This window comes from Ipomoea nil, unplaced genomic scaffold (genome assembly GCF_001879475.1).
Source record: "Ipomoea nil cultivar Tokyo-kokei standard unplaced genomic scaffold, Asagao_1.1 scaffold3267, whole genome shotgun sequence".
Taxonomy (NCBI): Eukaryota; Viridiplantae; Streptophyta; class Magnoliopsida; order Solanales; family Convolvulaceae; genus Ipomoea; species Ipomoea nil.
Window position 1 is genome coordinate 53,961 of NW_017619695.1, and position 21,507 is coordinate 75,467.

The following is a 21,507-nucleotide window of genomic DNA, read 5'->3' on the forward strand; positions in this document are numbered from 1 at the left end:
ATATATATCCATATGGCGACACAATCTCAACAAGATGACAACACTTTCCTTCCCCTGTCAAACCAATGGAAACCCCCGCACCTACCGACCTGAGGATGTTCTCATTCCCTTCTCTATAAATAATACATGCATATCAAACCCAACCTTATTAATTAACTGTCTCAACTGCTTCCATCGATCTCTTCAACAAACAGCTCGGTGCTTGCAAGTATGGGTTCTCTGTGCGTCCCTACCCAACCACTTAATTACCCTTTAGCTCGCCGTGATGATTCCGTGCTTGATAACTATCATGGCGTTCTTATTCCTGACCCTTACCAATGGTATGCACAATCATTTTTTTTTTTTTTTTTTTTTTTTTTGATTTTCAATCTCCTCGTAAACTTTATGTATTTTTTTTGGGTCAATATTATGATAGATAATATACTTAACTACTCCCGTAATTATATGTCCATCTGTAATGCCGAGATTATAATATAATTTCGTATGTTGTAAAAAGGTGTTTAGCTTCATGGTAATTTAAGCAGTGGGCAGGCGTATTTAATTTAAGAATGATAGAGTTGATGAAGGAGTAGTGTTTATTTGTATTTTAGGCTTGAAAATCCTGATTCAGAGGAGACAAAAGAGTTTGTGAGGAAGCAGTCTGAACTAACGGATTCCGTACTGAAAAGCTGCGAGACAAGAGACAAACTGCGGGAAAAACTGACCCAATTGTTTGATTTCCCAAAGTACGACGTTCCTTTCAGGGCAGGCGATAATAAGTACTTTTACTTCCACAACACGGGCCTTCAACCTCAGAGGGTCCTCTACGTTCAGGTCTCCAATTTCCTAAACTTAATAATAATTGCATTGTGAATATAATGTGGGCTTTAATTTCTGATGGAATTTAGTTTTTACTGCATGCTAGGATGGTTTGGATGCGAAAGCAGAGGTTTTGCTGGATCCCAACAGGTTGAGTGAGGACGGAAGTGTTGCATTGAAAATGTGGGGGGTTAGCGAGGATGCTAAGTACCTGGCATATGGGATTAGTTCAAGTGGGAGTGATTGGGTGACTCTCAGAGTTATGACCGTTCATCATAAGGCTGTCCACCCTGATATTCTTTCCTGGGTACGTATAGTATCACCTCACCAGATCAGATCATTCATGATATATATAGATAGGAGTATATATTTTGCTTTGCTTGCTAAATTCTCAAGATTACAGGTCAAGTTCTCGGATGTTAGCTGGACCAAAGACAGCAAAGGTTTTTTCTACAGCCGTTATCCAGCTCCCAAGTAAGTCCAGTCCCACATTAAAAAAAAACAAGTGGAGTGGTTTTTATGTTGGATAGATCAGAGATAATATTTGGTTCAATCTTTCCCATGATCTTGATTGTAATAACATGGTGCATGACTCCATTCCATATGATATATCATACCCAACTGAATATTAATTCTGTGATATCTTATTATAATGCCTTCCTTCTCCCATAGGGATGGAGATAATCTGGATGCCGGAACTGAGACAAATGTCAATCTACACCATCAGCTATATTATCATTTCTTGGGTACAGATCAGTCTGAAGATATCCTATGCTGGAAAGATTCAGATAACCCCAGACATATGATTTCCGCTTCAGTCACAGAAGATGGGAAGGTATGTATTATTTCATTTACTTATTAATACTATACATAATACATACTGCCTAACTTATTGCTTGAGATCTATCTTTAATTTTCTGTATACCACTGTTTCTTAGTTGATTTACTTACTTTTTCCATAAATTAAGGATACATCATATTGCAAGAATCAGGACAAGTAGGAAGCTAGCTAGGATGATGCATGCCACCAACTTAGCTTTTCACTTTAGAAAGCCATATTTGTCTGTACATACAAGATTGCAACCTAACTTCTATATATGATTTAATTATATTCTTGATTAAAAGATATGATTGGTGGACACAAGCTATGACATATGCATACACTATGGTTTTGGTGGCACATTTTGCTCTCTTAGAAGAAGTAATGTGGCATAGGACAAATAGGCTGGACACTCTTTTACCACCTTTTTTTTTTAAATACATAATTTAAGAAAAGAAAACACATGTATTTCCTTTTCATCTCCTACTCAAATGTGAGAAAATCAAATGTATGTATTGTATTGTTGTTCTTGAGTGTTAATTTTTTTCTTCTTACTCTTCTGCTGCAGTATGCTCTGGTGTATATTTTTGAGAACTGTGATCCAGTCAACAAAGTTTATGTATGTGACTTGTCTGCTCTTCCAAATGGGCTCCAAGGCTATAGAGGGACGGATGAACTGCTTCCATTTAACAAGATCGTTGATCATTTTGAGGCCTCTTATGGATTTGTTGCAAATGATGAAGCTGTTTTCACCTTCCGGACAAATAAGAATGCTCCAAAGTACAAACTAGTGAGAGTGGATGTCAAAGAACCTGGATGTTGGTGTGATGTTATTCAAGAGGATGAAAAAGATGTGCTTGAATCAGCTGTGGCTGTGAATAACAATCAACTTGTGGTGAATTATTTGAGTGATGTGAAAAGCGTTTTACAGTTGAGAGATATAAGAACAGGTGGTATTCTGAACCACAATTTACCTATAGATATTGGAACAGTTAATGGAATTTCAGCTCGCCGCAAAGACAGCATTGTGTTTATTGGTTTTACAAACTTCCTTATCCCACTCATCATATATCAGTGCAACCTGCAAAGCAAGGTCCCAGAGCTGAAAATATTCCGCGAAATTACTGTCCCTGGCTTTGATCGTGCAAGTTTCAATGTGACTCAGGTCAGTGACTTTCTCTGCTTCTTTTTTGATCATTCCACATTCACAATCGTCTACATACAGTAATTCTTAACAGCTTCAACATTAGTGAGCATATTGTGTGTAACTAATAGCTTTTCCCTATTGGATTCGAGTTTTGGTAGGTATTTGTGGGCAGTAAAGATGGTGTTAAGATACCGATGTTCATAGTGAGTGGAAAAGATATTTGCCTGGATGGATCAAACCCTTGTTTGCTATTTGGATATGGTGGATTTAGTGCTAGTGTTACCCCATATTTTTCTACGGCGCGGCTTGTGATAGCAAAACATTTAGGTGTTATATTCTGTTTAGCAAATATTCGTGGCGGTGGGGAGTACGGAGAAGAATGGCACAAGGCGGGTGCCCTTGCCAAAAAGCAGAACTGCTTTGACGATTTCATTTGTGCAGCTGAGTATCTGATTGCTGCTGGTTTCACTCAACCTAGCAAGTTGTGCATTGAAGGGGGAAGCAATGGAGGACTTCTAATAGGAGCATGCATCAATCAGGTCCATTGTCGTCAGCTCAGCACAGCACGCTATCTGTACGTGTTGAGATAGATTAATTGATATTTTGAAATTTTTTTGCAGAGACCTGATCTGTTTGGCTGCGCACTCGCCCATGTTGGTGTGATGGACATGCTTAGATTCCACAAATTCACTATAGGTCAAATCCTAGTGTTTGTGATTGATATATGTTTGTGCATTAATTTTGATTTTGATTTTTGTTGGTGTGATCAGGACATGCATGGACCTCTGACTTTGGGTGTTCAGATAATGAGGAAGAATTTCATTGGCTAATCAAGTGAGTAAAGTTTAGGGTGTGGAACTGAAAATAAATTTGTGGCTTAACTATTTTTGAGTTGCAAAATTTGGTGGTGTATCAGATATTCGCCGCTACATAATGTGAGAAGACCTTGGGAACAAACTCATCAGGCCTGCCAATACCCATCAACCATGCTATTGACAGCTGATCACGACGATAGGGTGGTGCCACTGCACACATTCAAATATTTGGCGGTACGTATGTACTCTCTGAATTCATTATATTGTATGTGTGTTTACAAGTTGTCTGCTTTTGCTAATGTTAGATGATGATGCCTTGTCCAGACCATGCAGCATGTCCTGTGTACAAGCGCTCACAACACTCCGCAAACCAACCCAATTGTGGGTCGCATAGAGCGCAATGCTGGCCATGGATGTGGCCGTCCCACCCAGAAATTGGTAAACAAACTTCTTATCTTACATAATAATAATAATATTCATTTCTCTTTCTCATTCTTTCATTCACTGCCCACCTTGCAGATTGATGAAGCTGCAGACAGGTACGCGTTCATGGCTAAAGTTCTGGGTGCCCACTGGATTGAATAGTATAGTATAGTATCATCATCTTCATCACAACCCCACCCCGGCCAGGGACTCAATTCACCTGTTTATAAGCTAAGCTAATGGAATTTGTAGCCTGTAACTTCTAATTCTTATCTACCCCATGTAACTTCTTATCTACCCCACCCCCACTTTTGCAAGGATACTCTCAATCCAGCATTAAGTTTGAAGCTAGCTTTTTAATAAGCAACATAATACTTTAATCAACACTAACTAATGATTTCTTTATATAACTTAATAATTTCCCGCAAGAGGCATGACACAACAGAAGTTCAGCAATGCAAGTTATACCTTTACAAGGCAGACATCACCGTAGTAGATTGATTAATGTATCAAAAGGGATAACAATAACATCCAAAAACCAATTCTTTAATTTGTTCCCTCAGATTTACTCTGGTACACAGCTTCCAGACATTCTTTTGCTCTATGCACCTTTGATTGGAGATAGAAGCTTCCGTTCTTTGCATTTTGCTCAAACAAGTTATCGTACTTCTGCACAAAAATACAAAAGCATGGGGGTTCATATGTGAGGAAAAAAAAACATCAGAAAGAGCAAGATTGAGATGAAATGAACCTGCATGATTTCTTCCCATGACGAATTCTCAGCGACGCCAAGGACTTGCCTTGCCTCACTTTCAGTTATTGCTTTGCCTGCCCTTTGAATGTTTTGTGCAACCTCTTGAGCAGCACCAGTCTTTGAGGCATCTGGCATCATTGGCACATGGATATTAGAAGACCAGACCTGACTCCATTTAGCAATTTTAATTTTTTTTTTTTTTTTTTTTTTTGAGGGGGAAAGCATAGTTGAAATATTTCCAGGTGTAAAAGCCAGAACATCAAGATAAATTAGATGTCATGTCAACAGAGCTGAAGACAACATAATAAAGCAACTTGGATTTTGACGTATTTCAAAAGCTAGACTCCTTACAGAAGCACAGTGCATGTCTCCAAGCAGGGCATACCAAATGAATTCACAATAGTGGAAATGAGAAATCAGATTAAGATTGAAGCATACTACTTAATGCCTGTCGATATGCTTGAGCAAATGCCCTTATCATCATCCCAGAACCCACCACAATCAACTGTGCTATGACTCTTGCTGCCTACGACAATAAGACACCAAAAGCCCAGGTTAGGACTATGCTTTCATAGTTCTTATCCTCCAGTGGGAAAGAAACAGGGAAGCACTACAAGAAGGGACATGACAAATCTGCTTAAGTGCAACCTTGAAATTTACAGCCAAATATTGAAACTTCATTTCAATAAAGACAACATAATTAATCAAGTCGAGGGAATAACAAGAAAAGGCAAAGATTAACACAATGCAGTGCAACAGAAATCTTTTCTATAGAAACAGTCACAGTTTGAAGTTTTGCAAAACCACCACTGAATATTTTGGTTCAAGCTCGATATCAGGCTGTCAAAGTCAACCCATAAAAACTGCATCCATTCGACCATTCCTCCCAAATATAGTTTCACTCTATGATTGTCCAAACATACTCCAATTGATTGGATCCTGCAGTATTGGCACCTCTACTCAATTATTTTCTTAGACAGTAACGTACAATTGTGTTGCCTCATTTATGTTTCAACTGCATGTCATATAGATATCATAACCCAAAGTAAATAAAAGATTTCCAAAACCTATATAAGGTACTCTTTCTCTCTCTCTCTCTCTCTCTCTCTCTCTCTCATATTGGAAGCTAAGATAAACACAAGAAAATTTTTAAACACAAGAAAACACATGGACAAACACAAGAAAATTTTTAACATAAACATAAAACCTCTGGCATTATAAATTATGCCAGCAGCTATTAAAATAACGCCACAAATCCACAACTAAAAAAGAAGAGAGGAGACTAAAAGCAAAATCTAGCAATGTATCAATGGAAGGAAAATGTCAAAATACGCATACCATTGCAGAAACAGCAACCACACCAGCGATACAAGAAGTAGCCTTGAAACCAAGTGGCCTGCCAAAGAAACAGTAGCATTGGTGATTGAATTAGCCAACCTACTACTTGTTAATCAAATGAGTAACTTGTTTGGGATAAATTATTTGGGGCATGATACATTATCCAATGATAATATACATAAAAGCTTGATCATTTTCTCTGCTTATTCTATTACTCAATACAACCCTAAGATTTAAAATCTTCATGCACAATTTCAACCTTCAATATTAAAGACGTGAGCAATAGAATTTCATAATTTGAGACACTCCACATCTTCCCCAACAGTTGAGAAGGGTCGAATTGCCAAACCTTAATTCACATACAAGTACGAGTAAGAGATCTGATACCTCCAAATAGCGACGGTTGCAGAGCTTCCTCTCTCGTCTCTAGGAGCTTGAGTCTATCCACGACTACTTGGAGCAACTGCCGTTGTTATTTGTTAACGAGAGTTTGATAACTGGGAGCCGTTGGCGGGAGAAGACTTGAAGAGTTGCAGACTTGCAGTATTAGGGTTTTGTATTTTTTTTTTTTTTTTTAATGAATAACCTTAAAAATATTAAGAAGAAAAACAATTACAGCAAAACAACTATTACCTTTTTTTAGTACATTCTAATTTAACTATGAGAAAATATTTTTTAGTCCCTTGATTATAATATATGTATTAATTTTAGTCCTTGACTATTAACATTTTCAAATTAAGTGCATGACTATTCAATTTGTATCATTCCATTCAACATTTTTACCCAATTATATAAGATTCTGACATCATTTGATTTTCTTTGTGCACAAAGTAAGGGCATATTTTTATATTTGATCCTAACATATGTTATTATTTTGCAATTTGCATATACATTTCTTGGTTTTACCCCTTCATGGCAGAAGATTTCATAGATGCATGTTGAGAACAATATAATCTTCATCAGTTCACATCACTTCAAATGTAAGAAGGATTAGAAGCAGTAAGAAATAAACTTTTATTTGTTGTAATAAGATAGTAATTATAGTCGGATCAGAAACTGAAACAATGAAGAAACAACAAATACAATGTTGGGTAGAAACTTAAAAGAAAGAATGTGACCTTGAGATGAGGTCATCAACCATACAAGTAAATCAAACATCATCCTAAGGTGCTGAAATAGCACACACCAACAAAATCCCACCATAAATAAACTCTTCTTTTGCCTAAACTATGCCACAGTGACTACACTCATAATTTTATACCCCAGCCAGCCAGGTCAAGGTGAGAGCTTGCCTTTTCCTAGCTAGCTAGCCACACCCGAGCTCAGAGTGGCCGTTTGTGGTGACCAACTGCTCTGCCGCATAGAAGGGCATTTATGGGAATTGGATACTCGTCTCTCAACGAGGTCGAAGTGGTGTAAACCCTCAAGTAGAACTGCTGTCCAAGGTATTGTCGTGCCCAGAACTCGGACCTCACATTCCACATTCCTACGTTGTCAAGTGCAACGTAAATTGCAGTCCATGACTTTGGGTACACCTGCAATTTCCAAAACCATTAGAATCTGAATATTTCCCCTGCATGTATTGTGGATTATCTAATCAAGCAATCTCAGATTCATCTTTTACCTGAGTGGTAGACCGTGCAACAGCATCGCGAAGATTGTACTGGTTCCTGCTATCCGCTGTCCACTGTCCCCCATCCATTCTGAATTTCATTAATTGTAACACATTAATTAGCCACTGGCAAATTAAATTGATGAATAATAAAGAGTTAGTTGTACGTTAAGCTTACCCGACAACCCAGAATTGGTATCCGTTAATATGATAGCTCTGAACAATGTCTTCGTCATTCTGAAACACAATTTCTATAAATGTCCTATAGTCTGCACCCATGACAGAAGTATCGAGGTAAATACCCCCACCGGTGGGGGCAGATGAAATACTTCCCACACGGAAAACTCCTCCAATGTTGAAGTAATCAGCGAGCTTAAGTGGAGTATCAGCTGGCACAAATGAAACACTGTTGAGAGCATATCTCTGCTTGCCATTCACTTGGCCAGCAGAGCTTGCAACCCTGATGGTCTTGGTGGTGTTTATCATACCATAATGATATGAACCTTGTGGGTTAGGCCTTGGTCCACTAGCTGTAAGATTGGTCCTAAGGAAAGGATATACATACAATTGGAAATGGATGAGAAGCAAGCACTCCATTAAATAAATACATATATAATTCAAGGGAAGTACATACCTGATGGCACGGGCCTGGTTAATAGACCAGTCAATCTGAATGGTTGGTCCACCAGGAGGGGGGCCAGAGACAGGGCGGTTGGAGTTGCTGTAATGAAGAACAGCAGTGGTAGTCAAGATCTTAGTAGAGAAACGGGAGGAAGCAACTATGTAGTAATCCTGAGGGGTCTGATCAGCAGTAAACAGCACAGAGTACGATTGCCCAACATGAACATCAAGGGAGGAGAAAGTAGTTTGCATGGTGTGTGTTCCCTCCACTTCAACCAATTTCATCTTGTGTCCCTGGATGCGGAAATTGAGGGAATTTTGCAGCCCAACATTGGAAATTCTGAGCCGATACGTTTTTCCTGTCACACATTTCTCAAGTCAGAGAGCAGAATATGAAATTGTTGTCGCTTATTCATTCATATACATGAAACATGTTTAATTTCATCAGATGCAGGCTGAAAACATTTCAAAGTTGCTCTGGCATTGTAATCTCACCTGGTTCGACAGTGAATGAAGCGCCATTAGGGCCACGCCCGTTGATGAGGATTCCATCAGGGAATGGTAATTTATGGCCTCTATCCAGAATTTTTTTCAAATCCTGTATTAACAGGCACCAGATCATTTATTTGATAGAAACAATACAAGTATAAATGTATAATGCAAGTGACTTTAGTTGTGGCTAATGAACAGTTTAAGGAAAAGGCTTAGCAGTGTATGAAGAGAGTACCGTGTGATTTTTCTGGTACCAATCTCCAATTAGCACAGTCCAGTCACCAGCAGGCTCATCGAAAGGGACAGGGATTAGGGGCCTGCTAAGAATCCTGATGCCTCCAAACCCACCAGCTGCTTTGTGGAAGGCAAGAGAGGGGAAGTAATAGAAGCTCCCAATTTGATCTTTCACTTGAAGAATATAAGTGAAGTTTTTTCCTGGAGGAATTGGGCATGTTGTTCCATAAACTCCATCTTCATATGAATTCCTCCTATTCTGAACCCCATTCCTGTAATTTTCTTAAAAGGTCACGCATGAAATCTAAATAAGTTCTTACTACACAATTTTACTCCATCTGTCCCTTAGTCCCACTTTCATTTTCCTATACACATTTAGTATTGGTCAAGTTTGTCCCAAGACCCCAGTAAGTCATCATATGTTGGAGAATGTCACTCACAAAGATTTTGTTAGTAAACTATATCCTCACATAGTAATGTTTTCAAGGACAAAAAAATGCAATCTTCAGTTATACTGCTTCCTTTCTTTATGATGGGACAAGGGGAGTGGGCCCCAGAATAAAGTTTCCAATAAACATGCACATGAGTTGTTTAATGAAACCTTCATCAGTTCCTTGTATCAAATTATGTATTTTGCTTAGAAGGAAAGGGACGCTTTGAGTTTGGGGCCAAAAGGAAAATTATTTTATCACTCATTATCAATGTAATAACTTTTTTTTTTTTTTCAAGGCACGGGTTCACAAACACATCCTTAGCAAACTTTTAACTGCACCCCATCCCGTGAACATGACTATAATAAACTCTAGATCTGATATTTACAAATCAGCATTACAATTGGGCAAGTCATAGGACTATTGTTAATGCAAAACTTGTGGTGATTCTAGAAATCTTCAACACTAGTTCACCTTTATAATTTATTTTTTAATGCGATGTTATATGTTTTGTATAATCACACAAGAATTTCTGAAAAACTCCCCCACCAACATATAGTATTTGGAATTGGTTGAATGAAGAGAATGTGAAAATGGGTAGTGTCCGGAGCCATGTGATGATCTGTTTCTAGTACATAAATTTATTTGAGATCCGTAACAAACTTAGTCAACTGTACTTACTGTCTAACTTATGCTTCTGCTGCTATGTTGAAGAAATGCATTATTAATCAGATCTGACGGTGTTTAATTAATGACACTTCAATTTTAGAGTAAGCGGCCAAGACCAACAATACAATACAATACAATATAATATAATTAAGAAAGCTGGACGAGTGTTTAAAAGGCAGGCTTACCAAGAAATAAGAAAAGGCTCATCCAAGCTGTTGAACACATTGATATACAGATTGTCATTGGTGACACTGTGAATGTCTGGGCCTGGGAATTGCCCATTAATCAAAATACCCTGCAAAAAGAAGTCATTTTTATTGTACAATATAATAGTACGGAGTAATAATTATAATCAGTTATAAAATTGTGTGAATTGGGTGGCCTGGCATGAGATATCAAGATCCCAGAAGCACAAGACAGATCGATCCATAAAACCTTAATGGCTTAACCCAATCTAGCCATAAATGAAAAGAAAACGCAAATTGAATTGAAGCAAATAAGTAAGCTACTATACCTGCTGCGGTTTGCCAAGGGGATAGATAGTGCCATAGGTAACGTTCCAAGAAAAGAATCTGTAAGGACTCTCTGCTTTAGCACTCGCAAACAACAGCAGCAGTAGCGCCAAGGGCACCGCCATCTTTAGCGGCGACATGGCGAAGAAATTGTAAAGGAGAGATAGATTAAAAGCAAAGAGGCCGGTTATGAACTGTCTATATATGCTGAGACATTAAATAAGAAAGCAGAGAAAGAGAGAACTGAAGGGATTTAAAAATAAGATTTTGGTGTTTCTGGAAGTTGCGGTGTACAGTGGCAGTAGACACTAGTATAACTACAACTACTCCTACTGTTACGAAGGAATGAAGGAAGGAGGGAAATATAAAAGCGGAAAATGAAGGGAAAGTTACGTCAATGTCATATTTAAAGTGCGATACAGCCACCATTTACTCCTCCTCTCCTGCTAAAAAAATTAACTCTTGTGGGGACACCCATCCATCCAATTATAGATAGCGGCAAAATATTTCTTCCCCGGCTCAGTTTATACTATATATATACAGTTACGTAATCTATTATTCATATATTTTAAATTCTTTTACAAAATTTAATTTAATCCAATTAGTAAATTTGGAATTGCAAATCCGAGGATGTAAATTTTTAGTGAAGCCAGTCAATTAATTCTAGTCTAGTCTAATGTAATATACATACATACAGAATTGACTCAGAAGTTTCACCCAAAAAAAAATTGACTCAGAAGACTTGTGGAATCTGCAACAATTGTGGGAAGGAGTTAATTTCGCCTTAATTGCAAATTTTTGTCTTCTTGTAAAGGGCAAGGACATATGTCATCACCCACCTACTGTATATTGCATGCATATGGGTAAAAGGGTAATATGAAAATTGAAATTCAGGCGATCCAGTATATGTATATGCCTTGTCCCTTTTTAATTTAAATTCTGAGACCCAGCCTGCATATCTAATATCTTATCTTAAAATGGTAATTAGATTTGGGAGGAAATTTCAATTTTGGTCATATGACTATAGGGGTCTTGTTAATTTTAGTCTCTGACTTTTAAAAGTGTCAATTTAGTACCTTAACTATGCAATTTTTGTCAATTTTGGTCACTCCGGCCAAATTGCCGGTCAAATTTCGCCGGAAAATTTTAATAATTAAAATAATGAGGATATTTTGGTCATTTCACGCCTCTTTTATTCTTCTACGGCGAGTCCATCTCTTTCTCTCCCGTTTTTGGCGTTCTTTCTCCCTGTAAACCCTATCTTTAATATCATCAAGCATCCTTTCCCCATCATCTTAGTTCATTGCATTCGCCGGAAACGGGAGAGGAAGGGTGGACTTGCCTGGGAAGAAGAAAATAGACGTGAAATGATCAAAATACCCTCATTATTTTAACAATTAAAATTTTCCGACGAAATTTGACCGGCAATTTGGCCGGAGTGACCAAAATTGATAAAAATTGCATAGTTAAGGTACCAAATTGACACTTTTAAAAGTCAGGGATTGAAATTAACAAGACTCCTATAGTCATAGGACCAAAATTAAAATTTCCTCTTAGGTTTGGGATCGGAGCAGTAAATGATGGAGATAGAAGACAGAATTTACGAGAGAATATCAACGCAACAAACAAAAAAGAAAAAAGAAAAAAGGCAATAGAAAAGCGAGAAAGCTAAGGGAAAGTGGAAGAGTCGTGTGAATTGAAGTAGCTAATGGAGCTGGACTTGGACTTGGTAATAAGATAGCACATGCAAACACAGTGCATTCCTCGTGAAGTAGTTGCGCCGCTTCTCCATTTATACCCTGCCCCCCCCTCTCTTCCAGATTATTCATTATTGTGGGCTAATAGAGTGACAGTGAACTCAAACAATCTCTCATTGCTAAAATTAATAATATTAATAGTTAAATGATTTGTCGATTATATCATAATTATTACTGATTCATCTAAAATAATATTTAAAATTTACTTAATTTTTTTTTTGAATAGTTAAATTTAAAAAAATTCCACACAACTAGTATACAGTATCCTCCGTATCATTTTAGATGATTTGATAGTGAATCATCAAAGTGAAAATTATAACATTGTCAATCAATTGTATGTTTTGGATATTATTTTGGAAAATGCTCTTTTTTCCTTATGAGTTTCTCCTCATAAGGTGACTTTCTTTTATTGGGTGCCAATAAATTGACTGATTCACCACAAATTTAAAAAATAAATAAATGTAGCTACTAATAATAAGATAATGTCACCTCAAGAAGAACAGTATTTAGAGAAAATACATGAGTATTTTTTTTTATAAGAAATACATGAGTATTTAATTTGTAGCATTACTCTATTATCTATTTATTTTTGTGAAATATAACAAGTGGAATTTCAAAATTACGTAAATAAAGTAGAATTTTGTTTTTAGACGAATGACTTAAAAATTATAAAATTGTATTCAAATTCTCACAATTATTTAAATATAGTTGCATTCATCAAATCAAATTAAAGCATCATCATCATGACTTAAAAGGAAAATGGTTGCTTCTCAGCATGATGAATTCAGTTTATGGTGGTGTCATCTCATTAGATTAGATGACCCCTTAGCTTATTCCGACTCTATATATCATCTTCAAATCAATTTTGTTCAAAGATTATGGACTGTTACTGGGGTCTAAATTACAAATTTAATAATCCCACCAAAACCAAAGTGTATAGTAGGAACACAAAAAGCAGAATAAAGTAAAAATTAATTGTAGCAGGCATGTTGGCATGGAAACCCACTAAGTTATTCATACCCGCCCCGTGGGAACCTCACCACCGACACTCTCATCCTCTTTGTTTTTTATTTTTGTTTCCTTATGCGAACACCTAATGTATATTCCTTTGGAGCAAACACAAGTAAACTTCCAATTATTTTAATACTTCCATCCACATAAAAATCAACATTGTCAATATAAGAAAATAGGAAAATGCTGGAATACACAATTTCTATTTCAGATATATAGCGTTATTATTATTATTATTATTTGAAAGCACGTAATTATTATTATTATTATTATTATTATTATTATTATTATTATTATTATTTTAATTACATGCATAATCAATTAATTATAAAAGAACAAAAATAAAGAAAATATAACTGAGATTTTAAAATGTTTGGACACGGCAATAGTTTGAAATGCAACAAAATATCATTATCAATCTATCAGGTTGGACAAATTAAACATTGTTTTGGAAGTGATATTTTTAAATTTGTTTATGAGTGCGCAATCAATCAATCACAATATACTATTCTAAATAAAGTGATTATCGGAATAACATGTATTACTACTCATAATTGAACACTCACAAGAGGGTTAAGAAGTAACAAAATATAAATTACACTCCTTCAATTTTTAAAAGGTTGTATAATTTCATTTTACATATATATAATCAAATGTGATCAATATTTGCAATATATATATATATATATATATATATATATATATATATATATATATATATATATATATATATATATATATAATGCCCGCATGGGCAGCTCAACTGGTCATAAAGGTAGTAAAAGTTGGAAAGAATGACCTTGTGCGCAGTAAGCAAATGTCTAACCTCTGTGGTTCATGTTCAGTTGAGTTATCATGATTTACATTCTCCCAGATACTCTGTCGGGTTGGGGTGTGGGGAGCTTAGGGTTAAGCTTCAACTTTTTGGAAAAAATATATAAAAAAACATACATGGATCCCAAAAGGGGTTGGTATGTTATTTTAAACTATAATTTCACATTTTCTAACCGCTTTTAGGTGATCAAATTCTTGATATTTTTCTAATTGTATTAAATTGCGGATAATAAAATAGTTAATCGGCAATTAAAATGACAATAAAATATTACTATCCATCTTTAAAACAAAAAGTAAGGTTATAGTACTGGAGGGAATATAACTTTCATTTTTTTTCTAACTTTCTTTATTCCTTTTTTTTTTTTTTGAAAAACTTTATTTATTCTTTAGTTGCAAAAAAATAAGTTTATATTAATAACTTATTGAATCAAATATAAAAAAAATGTATGTTTATTATTATTTTTTTTTTTACAAGAAAATGAAAATAGTATTACAACATATGAGTTAAAAAGAGGCCCCGAATCAATTCAGGTGGCACTAGTAAAAACAATAGTTATGCTGTGGAAACGTGTTCACCATACGTATGGTGAACACAATGATAGATCCCTAATTTCTATACTGTAGATTCATTTTTTTTTGAAAACGTAGATTCATAATTTTATTTTTTATTTGTTGTTTAACGGGATAGATCCATAATTTCTAAGTTGTATTCATAATTTCTATACTGTAGATTCATAATTTCTGTACTGTAGATTCATAATTTCTATACTGTAGATTCATAATTTATATACTATAAATTCATAGTTTCTATACTATAGATTCATAATTTCTATACTGTAGATTCATAATTTCTGTATTGTAGATTCATAATTTCTGTAACAACAAATGAAAAAACAAAATTATGAATCTACGTTTTCAAAAAAATAAAAAATAAAAAAAATTATGAATCTAGAGTATAGAAATTATGGATCTACCCATGTGTTCACCATGCGCATGGTGAACACGTTTCCACAGCATAATATGCGCTAGTAAAATAAGAAAAAGCAAAAGTAGACAAAAGATGAGCAACCGAATTGGCAGTACTGCACACATGACTAAACACAACATCATAAAAACCCAAAAGCAAATTTTTAATATCCTCTAAAAGCAAACCAAATGGAGACAGACTTGGTTTATGAAGACTAGTAATCAAAATTTCAACATTCGTTTTCACAATAATACCATCTCAATGACTAGCCTTCAGCCAGTTTAACGCTTCATGAACAGCTATAGCCTCAACTTCTCTAGGTTGCACAGCTTCCGGATGCATAAAAGATTGCGTTGCCACAAAAAGGCCATGATGCATGGTTTCGAAAATCCAACCAACTCCAATGTGATTTGAACCATGCCTAACAGAAGCATCAACATTTAATTTCAGTTTACCCTGAACAGGTAGTTCATAGTATCTTGTTACTGCAGGATATAGGATATCATATTAGCATTTCAATTACAGGCGTTTGGTTGGAAGGAAGGAATTAAGGAAGAAATGAATTGTAATTCGGTGGGAAAAGAATAATGTGGGAATAAAGTAGGCATTACAATTATATTGCTTGGTAGGGAAGAATAATGGAAATGGGAGAAGTGATATAAAGACTAAAATCCCCTTGTGTAATAATATTAATAATAACATTCAAGGACAAATATGTCATTTCCTTCTTTTTCCCTTTTCATGGTACGGATGAATTTATTGAATTGCAATTCATAGGTATTCAATGAACTGAGGGAATTGCAATTTCCTCCAACCAAACAATGTAGTTTATCATTTTATTGAATTGTAATTCAATGTCAATGCAATTCATGCCAACCAAACACTTCATTAGTGTATGTGTGTGTGTATATATATATATATATATATATATATATATATGTTTAATTAAAATTTTAAAAATATATTTTAACTTCATTTCAATGTACGTACAAGACAATATGGCATCAAATTCTCATCACGTGGTTGAAGTATTGAAGAGCACATGAATTCATTTGTCTTTCTATCTCAGCAAATTAATTAAAATGAATTATTAAAGTTTGCACATGATTGGCCGGCTCTACGCTTGGAATTTGTTCTTGGAACCTATATATATATATATATATATATATATATATATATATATACACATTGTATTATTATCATAATAATTTTAGCATTCTCATATATCACGCATATAGCTTCAATCCTAGCATGATTTTTTAAATTATTTGTTCAAAATCTGAAATTTATCAACACTTACGATATTAATTGACCACACGATCTAATGACAAATTAAATTTCATATGATGTTGAATATATATATATATATATATATATATATATATATATATATATATATATATATATATATATAAAGTAAAGCATTAAATGCATATATATATATATAAAGTAAAGCATTAAATGCATCACTTTTGAACTTCCTTCATGTAAAATATGCATCATCATCATCATTATTATTATTATTATTATTATTATTATTATTATTATTATTATTATTAGATCAATGGTAAAGTCTCGTTTGATATAAACAAAAAAAAGATTAAATATTATTACTGTTTATTATTGTAAACCCTATGTACATTGTCATTCATGTTATGCCGGGGCTCGCTTTTCATACAAGATTGGGAGATGCTCCATTGAAGCTGCGGAGGCATGGGGAGTTTTAAAGGGGCTGCAGATGGCGAAGAATTATGGCGCCATGAGGATTATCCTAGAGTGCGATTCTAAGTTTGTAATGGATGGCTTGCGAAAAAAGGTCGATTGGAAGACTCAATGCCAAAACCTTGGAAAGCTGTGCGCACGAGAAGCGGCTAGCTTGGAGGCGATCCGGTATGAGCACATTTACAGAGAACAGAACAAGGTGGCAGATAAGCTTGCGTCCCTGGATGGTCCAAATGTGAGAGGTATCCGTATGTTTGCAGAACCTCCGCCGGAGCTACTGGAGTTGGTGGCTATGGATCGGATTGGAGCTTCAACTCCAATGAGAATTGTTCAGGCAACTCGTTAGGATGGCTTGTTGGTTTGTTTGGGTATCCCCCTCCTTTCTGATAAAAAAAAATTGTCATTCATGTTATAGCTAAATTTGTTGTTATATATTGTAGATTAGTTATAAATACACATTATATACGAGTAAATAATGTACAATGAATAACAAAAAAGTTAATAAAATTAAATGACTGAAATAAATAAAGAAACACAATAATCCAATAAATATATATAAAAACAAACATATAATATTAATTTTTTATGATAAAAAAATACGGAGTATTATTATCTATCATAAATTTTTAAAAATATATTGAATTAGTAGGTATTGTGTTTCAAAAAGATTAGATTTAACTTTTAACAAATGTAATTAACTTTTTTCTTGATAATTTTTTTTATTATAAATTATAATTAGATTTTAACATCAATATCATATAATACATAAAAAATAATTAATTTATTTTGTTAACACTAAGTCAATGAGACAATGATACATATATTTCACATCAAAATTGTCTTCCCTAATATAAATTTTAGAGATATAGTAGATAGGATGAGAGGTTGGATATAGGAATATTTACTTTGTGATTCGTCTTGCTCGGCGATAGATGCAGATTGTAGGCAAGTTGGCCACGGTATGAGACAATAACTATATATCATGCAGTCTGCACAAATATCCAAGTATACAACGTTATATGCATTATATATATATATATATATATATATATATATATATATATATATATTCCTTACAAACTTTTTAATGTTTATTTTTTATTTTATTTGAATTACCGCGTTATAAAAGTTTGTAAACCGTACGTACATTGATAAATTCAAGCAGCATTGGAATATGAAATATAAGAAATTAAACCTGTTCATATCTAGCTCAACATGTGGGCCAAACTCAAAATGAATTATTTAAGAGTACAAATTTATGTGAGACCGTTTCACGTATTTTAATTCGTAAAACGGGTCAAATCAAGATAAAATGTAATATTTATAAGTAACAAAAATTTGTCAATATTACTTATAAGTAATACATATTTTATTTTTAATTAGTATTATATTTTCAATATAAATATTATATTTTTTTAATATAAATATTACATTTACATACTGACTCTAACTCGACCCGATTCATATCACCGATCTCATACAAGCGTGATCTAAGTAATGACGACCTTAGCGATAGAAAGGAAATATGGTTGTGTGAATGCTGAACACACCCCACCCCAATATTCCTGTACTATTAATTTATAATGTGGTCGATTTCTCTCTAGGGACATAGCGTTCACACTTCATTCACCCTAATTGCATCCAAATCATATTGTCTAAGAAATTATATATATATATATATATATATATATATATATATATAAAGACACTTTATATTAAGTGTTTAACTTATTAAGTACGTATTCTTATTAATTTTGCGTGATATAGTAATATATAAGTTGTTATAAATTAAAGAAACACGTGAATTATGATATTATCGTGTACGTAACTATGACTTAAAATGAAGATGGCATGAGTACGGTGTGAGTATGTTGGTTGGTAGGGCCGGCCTTGGGTAAGGCCCGCTTGCTCCGGGTCCATGTTGGGAGGGGGTCCACTCCACCATATATATATATATATGTGTGTGTGTGTGTGTGTGTATTTTGGTAAGCTTTTATAATGGGTTATGAATTGTAAAGATTATTTACTTGATTAATTATTTTACAGTATATATATTTTGTCAATGTCCTGAAATTATAAAATGATAGTACCAAACCTATTAATTGGTATAAACTACAACACAAGTTAGAAATAAATGAGTCATGAATGTATAAATTCACAACAAAGTTGTGATCACCTAAGCTGAAAATAAATAAATAAAATGCAGCTAATAGCCGTAAAGTATGGGGGCTGGAATTTGACCCAAAGGGGCAAAAACTAAAACAGATTGGTACGCGTTAAGGAGTGAATATGGCGCAATTAATGGAATATATATATTTGAATTGAGTAAACATATATGCATGAAGCTGATAGACAATTAATCATTGACAGCTAGACAATGCATATATGTATATGGATGGTCAAGTCGGACAGCTACTAGCAACACGGTCGTTATTATTAAGATAATGAAAAAGAAAACCTTAACATGCGGCATATATACATATATATATGTTTGTTTAGGGACAGCTAGCTAGCAATGTGAACATACATACATTATACATACATGATACATTACCATGCATGGATGTTAAGCGGTGGAATATAATTATATTGAAGCTGCGCTGAAAGGAGTAGTCAACAGTACAGTTTAATTGGTATATATGCATTTCATTTTGTAGGCCGGCCATACTTGAAAGCGATTGACATGTGAAACGACTCCCAAACATTACAAGGAAACATCTTAAAGATGTTTGGCATACATTATACACATCAGATTGGACTTACGCATCAAATGATTACACTTTTTTAAAAAACGACATATATATAACTAATTTGAAATTGAACATGTGTAATTGCTATCTAGCTGCATATACCGCCAAACTGTAACTTAACATCTGTCACATCTGCATTATATTTTATTTTATTCTCCTTTCTGAAAATTAAAATTGTTTTTACTATTTAATCTATTTTAAGCAAATCAAATATATGGTGGAATTTTAATCGCACCATTACTCATCTTCAAAAAAAAAAAACAAAAAACAAAAAAACTCTCACTTCTGTAAATTGGTTGGTATTTAAAAAAGAAAAAAAACATTTTAAATATTTATCCCGATCGAAAATATTTATATTCAATGAATGGGGCGAATTATATATAGTTGGAGTGTATGACAATCACCCATTACGGCATGAGTTCTGAGTGGATCTGTATGGGCAGCTCAGTTGGTCACATATGTGAAATTTGATAAGAACGATCAGAGATCGACCAGTGGTAGTGTGCGAGCAACATTTTAAAGTGAGGGATCGAGTCTCATTGTGCGCAGTAAGCAAAGGTCTAGCCTTCTGTGTTCAGCCGGCTCACATATTTGGCAATCATTATTCTCGTGTAGATCACGGTTCAAAAAGAACATAAATTATATATATTATTCTAACTCATAAAATACACTATTTTAACACATAAAAGTATACTATTTCAACTCATAAAATACATAATCTTATCCCAAAAAAAATCATTATTCTAACAGAGTAACACATAAAGTACATTATACATTATTCTAACTCATAAAATATATTATTCTAACACATAAAGTACATTATTCTAACTCATAAAATATATTATCTTATCCTAAAATTTTCATTATTCTAACACATAAAGTACATTATATTATACATTATTCTAATTTATAAAATACATTATTCTAACACATAAAGTACATTATTCTAACTCATAAAATACATTATCTTACCCCTAGAAATTTCATTATTCTAACACATATAAAAATACATTATTATAACTCATAAAATACATTATCATACCTCAGAAATTTTATTATTCTAACAAATATAAAGTACATTATTCTAACACATAAAATACATTAACTTAACTCAAAATGTTTATTATTCTAACAGACGCATGGATCAAATATTTTTTTCTTTCAACATTTTTCTCAAGATTTTGTTGAAAGGCCAGTGCATGCAATGCAATGACGCCATGACGGGAGCTGAGGTCCGTCCATTTTGACGAGTGATTGGATTGGGCCTAACTTTCTGAGTTGGGCATTAGCATATGACTGAACAACAAAAGAAAGATGAAGTTAATTAGCATTGATATATGAGCTCAGGGACCAATAAGAAAAATAATGGGCCATTTGTGTAGTAGTTTTAGTTTGAGCCTAGTAAAAAGCAATAGTTATGCTGTGCAACCGAATGTACCATGCGCATGGTGCATACGGTTCAAAACGACGTCGTTTTGATTAAAAACGCGCGTCCTACTTTTAAAAAAAAAAATCAGGTTCGACTCTCAGCAATAGCATTATTGTGGATATATAGTTATGAAATTGTGGATATATAGTTATGAAATTGTGGTTATATAGTTATGAATTTATGGATATTTAGTTCATTCATTGTGGATATTTAGTTCAATCATATATTGTGGATATTTAGTTCATTCATTGTGGATTTTTACTTCATTCATTCATTCATTGTGGATTTTTACTTCATTCATTCATTCATTGTGAATTTTTACTTCATTCATTCACTGTGGATATATAGTTATGAAATTGTGGATATATAGT

General features: G+C 34.0%; 3 protein-coding genes across 6 annotated transcripts; 1 reads left to right on the forward strand and 2 right to left on the reverse strand.

Annotated features, from left to right (window-relative positions):
• Positions 1-142: 142 nt before the first annotated feature.
• On the forward strand, positions 143-4,387 carry LOC109169265 (prolyl endopeptidase-like). 2 transcript variants are annotated; one of them, XM_019318129.1, is made up of 13 exons: positions 143-320; positions 591-813; positions 905-1,105; positions 1,202-1,272; positions 1,471-1,633; positions 2,187-2,783; positions 2,924-3,304; positions 3,386-3,461; positions 3,536-3,599; positions 3,682-3,814; positions 3,905-4,018; positions 4,100-4,142; positions 4,181-4,387. In XM_019318129.1, exons 1-13 carry the CDS (start codon positions 211-213, stop codon positions 4,231-4,233), a joined length of 2,229 nt encoding a protein of 742 aa, XP_019173674.1. In that variant the 5' UTR covers positions 143-210; the 3' UTR covers positions 4,234-4,387. The 2 variants fall into 2 exon arrangements, with proteins under 2 accessions (XP_019173674.1, XP_019173675.1); XM_019318130.1 differs by having other exon boundaries at positions 144-320; positions 4,100-4,387.
• A 13-nt stretch (positions 4,388-4,400) lies between these two features.
• LOC109169267 (mitochondrial import inner membrane translocase subunit PAM16 like 2-like) lies at positions 4,401-6,495 on the reverse strand. Of its 2 annotated transcripts, none has more exons than XM_019318135.1 (5): positions 6,457-6,495; positions 6,096-6,150; positions 5,196-5,283; positions 4,755-4,885; positions 4,401-4,672 (listed from the first exon to the last, which is right to left on the reverse strand). In XM_019318135.1, exons 2-5 carry the CDS (start codon positions 6,096-6,098, stop codon positions 4,550-4,552), a joined length of 345 nt encoding a protein of 114 aa, XP_019173680.1. In that variant the 5' UTR covers positions 6,099-6,150; positions 6,457-6,495; the 3' UTR covers positions 4,401-4,549. The 2 variants fall into 2 exon arrangements, with proteins under 2 accessions (XP_019173680.1, XP_019173679.1); XM_019318134.1 differs by lacking the exon at positions 6,457-6,495 and adding an exon at positions 6,353-6,423.
• A 590-nt stretch (positions 6,496-7,085) lies between these two features.
• On the reverse strand, positions 7,086-11,056 carry LOC109169266 (L-ascorbate oxidase homolog). 2 transcript variants are annotated; one of them, XM_019318133.1, is made up of 9 exons: positions 10,669-11,056; positions 10,340-10,449; positions 9,056-9,326; positions 8,824-8,926; positions 8,342-8,687; positions 7,886-8,251; positions 7,720-7,798; positions 7,418-7,630; positions 7,086-7,362 (listed from the first exon to the last, which is right to left on the reverse strand). In XM_019318133.1, exons 1-8 carry the CDS (start codon positions 10,804-10,806, stop codon positions 7,418-7,420), a joined length of 1,626 nt encoding a protein of 541 aa, XP_019173678.1. In that variant the 5' UTR covers positions 10,807-11,056; the 3' UTR covers positions 7,086-7,362. The 2 variants fall into 2 exon arrangements, with proteins under 2 accessions (XP_019173678.1, XP_019173677.1); XM_019318132.1 differs by having other exon boundaries at positions 7,086-7,630.
• Between the last annotated feature and the right edge of the window lie 10,451 nt (positions 11,057-21,507).